Here is a 12,208-nt window from a genome sequence, read left to right on the forward strand (position 1 = left end):
CTTGAAATTGACATTTATAAGGAATTTCATACAGATTGGTTTATAGCTATAATTTGCAGTGAGAGTGTTTAATTCGTGTAGTCATATGGACTTTGCATACAAGTGTTGCTTCTACAGACTGAATGTATTGTACATGGTATATAAATACAAGGATACTGCCAGTAATTCAGTAACTATGCTTAAGATGCATTTTTTACCTAAGGCAGAAATACTGAAACTTTCCTAATCTTTAAGTTTCTCTGGGAATGGTGCAGCTGATTGCATGCCGCTGACTTGGATGTGAGCATGGCTGTTGCAGGCAGAGCACACAGATTAATATGGCGCCTAAGTAAATGAACTGGCTATGACATAGTACACGAGACTGAGTTTCAGTGAGAATTACCTGTTCAGTTCATGGATGTCCATAAGGAATTCGAAAAACCCTGTAACAGAGTTGAAATGCCATTTAAATTCTTGAAGGGAGGCAGCTTCGACTGTGTCACAGTAGGCTGTGTCACACAAAGACATCATTTTTGTCTCATTTCTCACTTGAAATACCCGAAACAACCAACACTTTGACCACTACAAAAAATATGTATTACTACTGCTAGTATTTATGCTTATCTGAAATCAGAATGTATTATTTGGGGGCAAAAAGACCTTTAAAAGAAATTTCTCTAAAGTGTTTCATTTTTTCCCTAAGCTTAATATTGTTTCACTGTTTCATACATGGTGGTCTTTGCAGTTCTTTTTGCCAGAGTTTCTGTCAACAAAGCATCAATTTTCCTTTTATTCTTTATATAAAAATAATGCAGTTTGTCTAGGATTTTGCCTAACAGGATAGCAAAACAACTGCAGGGAGAAGTGTAGAATCAATTCTACAATCAGTTTTTGATAATGGAGAAAATTTGTAAGTTCGCTGCCACTAATGGTTATTTTATTCCATACTTTTTTTTCATTTTTGTATATGCATATAGGCATGGGGGGAAAATATTACAATTTTCTATGAGCTACAAGTTGTTTTTTTTTGTTTGTTTGTTTTTTTCACATAAATGTGGAATTTTTTTTAATGATGTTCAAAACAAATGTTTTCACTACTCCCTATGTTCCATCTCTTCTATATGGTGGGCAGTTTTATTGTTAAATTAACTTCCTTCTCTCTTTTAAAATACATGAAGACTGTATAGACAAGTCGAGTATCCAGCCTGTTGCTAAGAATGACAAACACAGAGGCATCAATCTGAAATGGAAAACCTTCTACTACATTGATCTCTTCCTCATTCTTTTTCGTCTTGACTGAAAGGGGAAACAAAAATATGCCATACTGTAGCATGAGATTGTGAAGCAAAATACTCTGAATCATTTGAACCTCTCTGGTTTTAGGAAATTTTGGCTTCTTGATTCAATTGTTGTTTGGGGAATAATGACATCAATAACAATAATTTGTTTTGCTGCTTCTTTACTTTTTCCACATTTGTTTGTGTCTTTTTCCTCTGGGAAGCCCCAATAATTTCTGACCAGCTTTTAAATTTTTTTTTTGTTATTATTATTTTTATTTTTATTTTCTGTCTTAGATAGCTGGTTCTCAGAATACACTGGAAATTACATTTACTTTATAGTAGGCAACATTAATCTTCCTTATTTCTCTTTCTGTTTGTTCGTAATACATCCAAATTTATTTTATCAAATTGCTCCAAATTCATTTTATCAAATTGCTTTCTTTTTATGTGATTTTGTTGTTGTCCTTTCCATACTCCTGTCCGTTCTCCCTGCTTCCCTCAGTGCCTCTATATGGCTTCTTGTAACATCTTTTGCTATTTGCTATTGCCTTTTCTTTTCAGGTTCTGTATTCTGCACTGGAGTTACTTTCACAAAGTTTTGTGTTTAATACTCTTCCATCTTCTTTCGTTAGCTTGGATTTTACTGTCATATGAATCCCATCATATATATTTTTCCTTGCAGTGTTGGTCAGATGTATGTCTTAATATTGCTAACAGGTAATTATTGCTAACAGGTAATCAGTGTTCAGCTGCTTTGATTCTGTGCTTTGTGTGTATGTGCCTGAACCTCAGAATTTAGTAGGCATGTTTCTAATGCAAGGCCAGAAAGCCCTTTACAGTTCACAGTCTGATCACAATCTTACACATCTCCAACCCAAATCCACTGAGGAGCTGACACTGTGATTTTATTTATTTGCCATGTTGTTCACTGTGTCATAGCATCTTTGATCATACATTCTGAGCAGTAACTCCAAACCTGTATTTCTACCCTTACTTTTCTTGGAAATAAACTCTAAATCCACATGTACACAAGTAGCTACACCCTAAATTCTGGACTCTAATTGAATAGGGTACACACCTGTGTCCTGATTTCTCCCGCCTCCAGACAAGAATTTGTCATGAGTCTGTCAATAAAACAGATAAATTTGAGTATCACGATTCCAAACATAATTGCATGTATCTTTGCTCCGTCAGAAGGCTCTGAAATATAAGCCTAAATCATTATGTGAGCAGTGGAAGATACATTCAGCATTTGTTTCAGGAAGCTTGTTCAAGTGCATAATATCTCTAGGGAGACAATAGGAGCAAGCAAAACTTCTGAACCCAACTGCTTCATTCCAATTAAGCATTACTGAACTACTCAGTTTCATAAATCGCTGTGGTCATGCCTGTTTAATTTTTAAAACCAGTCACTGCTTCAGCAAAACATTTCCATTGAGATGTCTTGCATTTGAGAAGGAAAGGATTGGAAAGGAAAGGAACAACACTAGCTCTTATTCCTCCCTTTGAAATGCAATCTCTCCTATGAGGACTCAGAGGAGGAGTGCCAAGTTGCCTGTGCAAATTCTCTGATCTGTTTCTGAGTAATGAAGCAACCAGGCTTAGTCTGAGCTTCTCGTTCATGTTACTGTTATACCCCTGCCTTGTGAGATGCACGCAGTTCAGGTAAGTTCAAGAAGCCATTCTGGCCAGCTCTAAAGAAGCGTTGGCTCAGCATAATGAGCTTCTCCCAGCTAATCTTCCATACCTAGATTACCTATTAGGTTGATTATGGGCTGCTAGTATCTTGAATTTTCTCTGTCTGGTTTTGGATAAGTCAAGGAGGCAGTGGCAGCACATAAATTGTATTGCAGTACAAGGACAGATACTATTGAGTGTTGTCACTGTTCAAGTCATGGGATTGTGCTAAAAACAGATACAGAACAATGGTGTTGGTAATAAAGCTAGTGGAAGAGAAGAATAGGGACTCATGTAAGTAGGGTATATCCAACCTGCACTTACTCTAGAATGTGTAGCCTGTCAATTGCTCAGGATGGCACACTATACAGAACACATTCCATCAGTGTTGCAGTGGTCTGGTTTCTAGTTAAAAATACTGCATCATGTGCACCATGTCATGTCCAGGCCTTCACTGGGACAGGTTGCTGTACCTGACAGATGGCCCCCATATCACCTGCAATATCACTGCCTTTGTCTTACTCTGGCCACTTCAGTAACATTCAAAATTCACCTCAAACCCTCTTTGAAAGAAGTCATCTTACACATTATTTCAGGACACATGCCATCAAACCTGAGCTTTTCAAAGTAACATGAATAATAGTACCTTAGGTATAAGACATTCTCACTACAGCTGGTGTCAATTCTCCAAAATCTGAATGCTGCGTTGATTCCAGAGAGGAATTGTTTGAGCAGGTATATCTAGGAGCATTTTCTGGGGGTGAAAAGGTTTGCCTAAATAGGCTGAGGGGCTCATAATTACCAGTTTTCTCTACTATTTATACATATATATGTTTAGATTTTTTTAATACATTTTAAAGAAAAATTCTTAAAAAAAAAAAAAGCCATATACTTGGGTAAAATCTGCTAATTGTTAAGTCAGGTGAGAGCTGTGAATGTGTAACGTGTGGGATGACTGGTCCTCACATTTCTGTGGCAACTGTTTTAAAATCATGTATTTTCTGACTTTTTTTAACCTAAACAGATCAAACCACGACTGAAAGTACATCTGTGAACAATGTGGATACCAGAGTGATGATCTTCTCATCATTTCGGGATAGTGTGCAAGAAATTGCAGAAATGCTTTCCCGCTTCAACCCAATGGTTAGAGTTATGATGTTTGTTGGCCACTCCACGGGAAAGAGCACAAAAGGCTTCACACAAAAGGAACAGCTTGAGGTAAAGAGAAGATAAAACTTGTATTAAGGATAGTTACAAGGAATATTAATAGTATAAATAATTATATGGGTATTAATATAGGTTGTATGGCAGTGACTGAAATTTCAAGTGTAGTTAGTAAAGACGTAGTTCAGTTGCTTTCAGAGTATCCAAAGTTATACTCACTAAACAGAATGTATAAATAGGAATAGTTTATCCATTTACATTATATTAAGACATGCTGACTTTTATATATTTGAAAATCTATGGAAATATTTAAATACTTACTTGCTTTGGGGATTTTTTTTTTCTTGTACGTAGAAAAGATAAGATATATCCTTAAATCATGATTTAGCAATATAAAAAAATATTGTAAAGTTGGGAAGATGACTTTTAGAAGTATGATAGTTAGAGTCAGAATGAGACGTGCTTTTTCCACTTTCTTTTAGAATTGAAGAGTCATATTGATAACATTAGTGCATGCTAGTTGATCGTGATGAAGTAGTTGACAAATTTAGAAAGACTGGCTGTGTTTTGTAGGTATAAAATACAAATTTATTTATTTTTCAACTTCTGGATACACCTAGAAAAAAATGCAAAGTGTGTATGTAAAGCTTTCTAGCTAACTTGTTGAATCTATTCTTAATCAGGTGGTAAAACGCTTTCGTGAAGGTGGGTATAACACCCTCGTCTCTACGTGTGTTGGAGAAGAGGGCTTAGACATTGGTGAAGTTGACCTCATCATCTGCTTCGATGCTCAGAAAAGCCCAATTCGCCTCGTGCAGAGAATGGGCAGAACGGGGCGCAGGCGGCAAGGCAGGATTGTTGTTATCCTCGCCGAGGGGCGGGAGGAGCGGGTGAGTGTGAAGCTTTCTTCTTGCTGGGAAACCAGAGGGACTTGTTTACTGTGTTCCAGAAAACTATGTAGTGTGCATTAAAAGTCATGGCAATCGTGAGTGCTCTTAGCAACATCTTAACTGTCCACAGGAAAGTATAATAGCCCACTATGACCAAAGGAAAATGTCTTTTTCTTCCATGTTGAGAACTTCAAGCTTTGCTGTTGATAGTGCTTATTTTGTAAACGATAAACTCAGATGCAGAAAAAAACATCTTTTACCAAGGTTATGGAACAATCTGTGGCAGAGATAAGAATGAAGCTCTGCGAGCTGGAGGGCTGTAAGTGTCTCTCTCTGAACTGCTGACGACACTGCGCTTTCAGACAAGTACTTAGTGGTAGCAGGCTTGCGTGTGAGGTCTGAAGAGATCAGCTTAAGTGGAAATCTACTTTTGCTAAATTCCTGAACCTCAGCACTCAACTCAGAGTATAATTAATCTTCTCTGAGCGCAGGCTGCCCCTTGGGAAACAAATGTACCAGGGGAAAGCTAAGCTGTGAGTCGTGAGGTGGGGGAACTGATCTTCAGCTGTACCAGCACACTGACCAGCTTCTCTGGATGAGATCCAAAGAAGATGACAGGGTAGTGCTAGGTGGGAGGAGGCACGGCAGTCCCTTTGACATCCTTCTTTGATTAGATGCCTTGCAGTATAATTTGCTACTGCATCTTTACATTTTCATGATTTTCATCAAGAAGTTTTGTTGGGAGAAATTGGAAAACATAGGTCTGGAAATGTTGAGTTTGACAAGAATTTTTGTCACAGAAGCTGTCGTGACTTGCTCCTGCCCCCATCTCCCCACACGTTGCCCCCCAGGTTGGGTTCCCCGTGGAAGCTCGCTGCCATCCAGCAGGCTGGCTCGTGCCACCTGACTGCTTGTGCTGTGTCAGTCCCCTGGGTTCCCCCCTCGAACTTTCTGCCTTTTCCCTTGTGTTCCCAGGCATGTCGTGTTTTGCTTGTTTGTTTTTAACGTCTTGTGACAGCTCAGCTCAACGTGCATTAGCCTGGAAGGGAGCTCCTAGCTGCAGATTTAAACCGATACAAAGGTGAGGGCTCAGGAGTTCCTGAGGAGCTCAAGGCCTCTCAGACTCTTGCCAGGCCAAGCTGACACTGCCTGTGAAACGCAGCAAAAGGAACCGTACTGATTAGCAACAGTAAAGTAACAATTCTGTAAGGCAATTAAATTGTTAATAGAAAATTTGTTCTATAAAAAGACTTTTTACCTGTGCTAGGATTAAGAAAAAACAAAACTTTATTGGAATGTCTGGAAGGCAGTTTAATAAAGTTCTCCCTTAACCTCTTCCAGTTTTATTCAGAGTGTCTTCTTGTGTCTGCCTCTTCAAGTCCTTGTTTCCAAAGATCATCTGTCACAAGAACTTAGCTGCCACGCTGGGCATACTCAGAGCACTCAGTCTGCTCAACTTGGTGTGCTGTCTCCATCAGTGACCTGCGACAGAGACTCAGGGAAATGTATTAAGACAAGAAGTGTGCAGAGCGGGGACTAGTTTCTTTCTGTAGTTTCTCTATCATCTTGGTTTCTCTGTTGCACAATAAAAATGAGATGTAATTAAAAGGACTTGAGGCACGCGTGATATTAACAAATAACCTTATACCTTAATTTGTTTGACCTCCTTTCTTCCTGATGTAATGTGATTTACATCATCCCTATATCTATTGCAGATTGTGAAGTCCTCCAGGCAAGGGCCGTGTTTCTTTTTCTCCTAAGTGTCATGCCTCCTTCTGATTTACTTATGGAATAGAAAAATCTGTATATTAAGTTTATATTTTGTGTTATTTATTTTAAGGATTTTTAAGGCATGTTTGCAACTTAAAGGACAATCGCTGTTCTTTAGTACCTCTTTGCTTTTTATTACATTTGCTTTGAATGTTTTACATAGGCACAAAATGAGCATTCAAATTTCAATTGACTTAGATATGTTAGTTTGGAAGCTTCGTAAAATGGGAAAAAAAGAACTTAGAAGCTATTTTTAATGTAATCATAATCAAATTTTCAGTGCAACTTCAGTACTTTATTGTTTTCCTCTATATCCTTTTGCTCCTTTCTTCTCTGTAATTGGTTAGCATGATGTGGGGGCATACTGCAAGTCTTGGACTTGCAGTTCAGGAACTTGAACATGCTGTTGTGTTGATCTTACCGACCATGTCCACAGAACAGGGCATGTGCGTAGTTTTCTGGCCCTTGCATCATATTTTGTTTTATTTGTGTTTGGGAAGAAAAAAAAAGTGCATGACAGAACAAAACATAATGAAAACCCCACAGACACTCAGGCGTTCTTTTGCTTATCATTAAGTCATGTGGAAAAAGCAGTTCAGCAACATATGACTTTTCCTTTCTTTTACAGACTTACAATCAAAGCCAGTGTAACAAAAGGAGCATCCAGAAAGCTATTTCAGGAAACAAAGTGCTTCATTTTTACCAGCATAGCCCGCGTATGATTCCAGAAGGCATAAATCCAGAGTTGCATAAAATGTTTATTACTGCTGAAAAATATGAACCAAACAATTCAGGAATGGTTTCCAGAGGGAGAAGATCTACTTCCCTCCAAAATAAATCTGCTCTCTTTTCCTGTGTCACTGGTAAGAGGATTATGGTGTTTCTGTAAGTGCTCTGTAAGCTGCTATCTCATGTCGTTATATTACAGCATATCAAAACTGCGCTCCCACATGAGTTTGGGTCTCTAGCAAAAGCGTCCTTCCGACAGCTCTAACTTTTAAACTGTGAAATTGAGCTGTCTGCTGCTTTGATTCTGCATTCTTTTCCTTTAACATCCTGAAATCACAGTTCTGTCCTTCAGTATCTGTACTTCATATCAGACGTTTGTTTCATCTTTCCCCATAGAGCTTCCCATAGAGTCAATGACTGAGGGCCAGAAACTCCAGCAACAAACAGAAGAGGCCAATGTTAATGCCTTCTGAAGACTTCTGATATGCCTGTCAGCTGGCATACTTGTCACTAAATCTTTAGTGTTAATTCTATACTAGATTTGTTTTTTAGCTAAAACACCTAGGCTTGATTCTTGTATTAATGCAAGAAATGTGTCTTTCGTACTGTTGGAAGTTAAAATAAAACAGAAATGCTTGAAAACTGAAGGATTTTGAGGGGAAAAATGGAGAAAGCAAAAGTAGGATACTGGGACCAGATGACCTGCAGAGGTCCCTTCCAGCCTCAAATGTTCTGTGATGCTTTGATTTATTGCACACGCTTTTGGAGAAAAATAAATCTTAAAAAAGAGAAATGGCTCCTTAGCTCGTGCACTTAGATAGCCCTGGAATGAGCTTATAAAAGAGGAAGAAAAGGCTAAGTTTTACAAATACTAGGAAATCAATCACAATCTCTTTTGTTAAGTGCTTTCAGTACTTTAAAAACCAATAGCAACTGCTTGGAAGGAAGAAAACTCCAAAAAAAAAAATCAGAAGCTTCATATTCCAGTGTCTGAGTAGTTAGACTTAAAGGTTAGTGTTTTTAAACTCTTCTGACCACAGAAGTTCTTACTGTCACAATCTACCTCTGATCCCCTTCTGAACACCATCCAGGGCAAACTAAAGCCTGAACAGAGAAGAGGGGAAGCAAGCCACAAAATCATGCAGAAAAGATCCCTTTCCTTAAGCTGCAATTCAGTTCTTGCTATTTCCCATTTTGCAGGGTAGAAATGTACTGGAGAAGGATTAGTATCAGTAGATCAGTCTGTACCTGCCACCCTCAGCCTAACTTCTTGCCAAGTAGCATGTGCTGCAGCCATAACCGTGGTACGGTTGTGATGGTGCCCCTGATCACAATGCTTTTCCAGCACACCTCTCCAAGGCTTGCTTATCTGGGTTCTGCACACAACCCAGGAGGTGCCGAATAAGGAGAAGCAAGGGTGGTGTAAAAAGACACAACTTGTGAGAAAAATAAAAGTGGGGCAAAACATGGAATTAAAAAAATCATTTTAGAATGTTTGTAACTCTGTCCTGGAAAATAGAAATGAGAGGCTTGAAGTGCACAAAGCAGATAATACACTTGAACGCATTTCCTGCTGAGGGAATAGCACTTCAGAGGCTGTAATTACCAGGTTCCTTTTGTGTGAAATAGGTTAGCAGCTGCCACACTGAAGTACATGGCGTATGTGGTGATCTATCAGTTGCTGAGGCTGAATGGGATTGACTGCCTATCTTGGAAACCGGTGTTACATCAGTGCAAATTGCTGACGCTTTTTTCATACTGAGCACCAGGCTTATGTGCTAAGGTCCCCTTCGTTACTGTATGAAGCAAGTGCCTGATATTCAAGATAAGACCCAAAAAGAAGAAAAAGTTCTTTAATTTTTGCATTTTCTTGTACTAATTTCAGTGCTCCCTTCCATGTTATAAAATTGAAAAAGGTAGCTGTAATGAATAAGCTTTGTGTGTTCTTATTTATCCTTTCTTGCTTTTCATTTGTTCTTGAGGTTCGGTTGATCTTCAGATTTGTCCATGACAGGATGTGTGAACAGAAACTGAATTATCCCAGGCAGAAGTATTGTAGTAATTCCCAGCAATCTCCTCCTTTCCTAGCTAAATTTAAATATTTCCTTTTCTTAATCTTAATCATTGGGGGTAGCATTTCTGAACAGGTATCTTTGGAGATAGCTCAAGGTTTTTGTTTTGCTCGTCTTTTGTTTTCAAATTACTGTTTATCCCACAAGATAATTGAGAAGATGAAAGTGATGAAAGATCCAGATAATCATCTTTAATGTGATATTTCCAGGTTCTCTGCCAATATCCCCATTCTGCGAGAGATACAAAGCCACAATAGTCATGGCACATAATAGCTAACATGCCTTAAAATTTGCTCTTTCTGTACCTTGTTTTTCCTAGTAGCTGAATGTAATTTTAAGGTATCAATAATTTCTTTTGCTTTTCTTTTTATGTTGTATTTGTCCAGGTAAAATCTCACTTTGTGATGACTTCTTCCCCTGATTCTTCTCAATTAGTCTGCCTTTCCCTGCTTCTGGATGGTATCAGTCACTGAGTTGTATCTAGCTGTGCTTTTTGTTTGATTTTAGAATATCACATTATTTCCTTAATTGCCATTTTTATCATAACCATGCAATCTTCTTTTACCGTCTTTCTAAAATATACCTAAAATATGCCTTCTTTAGTCTCTCTGTGGATTTTTCACAGAATCACAGAATTGAAGGGGTTGGAAGGGACCTCGAAAGATCATCAGGTTTTTGATGCCATTCCAGTTGCCCATGCTTTTCAGTACAGTTGTGGAAGGGCCTTTTGGATGCCTGATAAATTTTCTCAGCTCATCTCCTGTTTGAATCAAATGTGCATAATTATTTACACTGCTTTCAGTGGAAATACTGCAGAAAAACTGCTGTTTTCAATGTTTGTTGTCTTTGAAAAATGCAGTGAGTCAAGGAGGTGTTTATGCATGGGTGCTCCAGTTCCCTAAGTTCAGATTTCTCACCCTGACAGTACTGGGTTAGCTGAAAGTCACCGTTTTGTGTCCTGCACCAAGAATGTAACACTTGGCATGTGTCTTACATCAGCTATGTCTTGCTCTGCTTTTCTCAGTAGAGAGCTGTCTCCATCTGATTCAGACAACAGCTGGTATTTTGCTTTTGAAAATTCGATTGCTTTCTACTATGTATATACTATTTTTAAAGTGTTTTGACTTTGCCTAATAAGGTTACCTACACCTAATAAGTTCTCTGTTTGTTTGTTTGTTTAAACATCTTTCAGTTACACCTAAGATGCATTATTTTTTTCAGCCAGTGACATGGCCTCTCCAAAATACTGGTTGCATCCTTGAATGCATGCCCAGAACAGCTGCTCGTGCTGTTGGTGGGAGCGTGAGTATCAGCTATAACCTGCCCAAGAGGGACCTCAGCAGCAGCACTATTATTAAATTCGCTTTTAGTTTTGGGAATTCTTCTTCATCCACACAGAGAGTTCTGGTAATCTCTGAATTGCGGCTCTGTGTGAGAAGTGAAGCACCTCATGATCTGCAGAATTGATGCCGTTCTGCTCCGCCGTGAGGGTTCCCCATTAGTGCAAATAGACGCCCATTTCCTGGGGCAGCTCGCCCTTGGCTGCAGCAAGCTATTATTTCAGAGTGCTCTGCAGAACTTGTAGTGACAAGCTTTTGCCTTTTGTGAAGAATGGGTTAATGAATTTAGAATTCGTAAACATTAGAAACAAGGTTTTTGTTTGTCCCTTTGTTTTTTTGCCAGCCCTTAAGTCTGAAATGGTATTTTACACACATGCTGACAGAGTCCTGTTTGTCTGCATCCCTCTTTCTCTCCATTTTAGTCAGGCTTCATTGCATGTCAGTCTGTCACGGCTTAGAAATGTGTGCTCGTCTAAGATGAGTAGAACAAGCATGGAGAGGGTTCCAGTAGTAAAAAGCAGAAGTGATAACTTGTGCAATAGTTTGCTTTAAGACAATTGCCTTTGGTCTGCTTCACTTTCCCTCTGTTTAACAGCAACCAGGCTTTATAGAAGAAAAATAGTTTGAAAGTAGGCTTCAGCTCCTGCTTTCCTCCTTTACCCTGACGCATCAAAGTATTTGGGGCAGATGGTCAGGCCTTTCCCCATATTGCACGGAATCGTTGTTTCTGGAGAAGGGAAGAGTTGAGCAACCTCTAAGTTAGGCATTAACCTGTCACCTGCTGGACCACATCGCTCTTCTTTACAAGCCAAGGGACTCCCTTCCATTCCCTCTTGAGGAGATCTGTTGTGTTTTGTCAGGTATGGAGGCCATTGTCTTGACAGCCCACAATATTTGTTCTACTCAGGAACAGAAACTTCATAGCTCAGTTATTGAGCCCAGAGCTTCGGGAAGTGTTACTGCATTTTGCAAGCTGTTGGATGCCTTCACGCCTGTGTAATGTTGGACAGTACAACCACCTGATGGTATCAGAGGATCCTCTTGCCTTTGTTAGGAGGAGCTGTGTGGTGGTTTTACCCTGCTGGGGAGCTGAGCTCCACCACAGCCACTCTCTCACTTCCCTCCTCAAAGGAAAAGGGGAGAAAATAGGGTGGGAAGGGCTCCAGGGTAGAGATAAGGACAGGGAGATCACTCACCAGTTACTGTCACTGGCAAAACGGACTCAGAGTAGGGAGAGTAATGTAACTTGTTGTCTGGTCCCACTGGGCAGGAGTTGGACTAGATGATATCAGAGGTCCCTTCCCATC

The 12,208-nt window shown here is 39.3% G+C and overlaps 1 protein-coding gene across 1 annotated transcript in view; it reads left to right on the top strand.

Moving 5' to 3' along the window:
• The window catches only part of FANCM (FA complementation group M), a 70,724-nt gene that overhangs the window by 28,991 nt on the left and 29,525 nt on the right, over positions 1-12,208 (top strand). Inside the window, exons 9-11 of the mRNA XM_068682188.1 lie at positions 3,961-4,154; positions 4,784-4,990; positions 7,389-7,623. Coding sequence (XP_068538289.1) covers positions 3,961-4,154; positions 4,784-4,990; positions 7,389-7,623 — 636 coding nt within the window. The remainder of the gene's footprint in view (positions 1-3,960; positions 4,155-4,783; positions 4,991-7,388; positions 7,624-12,208) is intronic.

The sequence above is a fragment of the Anas acuta genome, chromosome 5 (genome assembly GCF_963932015.1).
Source record: "Anas acuta chromosome 5, bAnaAcu1.1, whole genome shotgun sequence".
Classification (NCBI taxonomy): domain Eukaryota; kingdom Metazoa; phylum Chordata; class Aves; order Anseriformes; family Anatidae; genus Anas; species Anas acuta.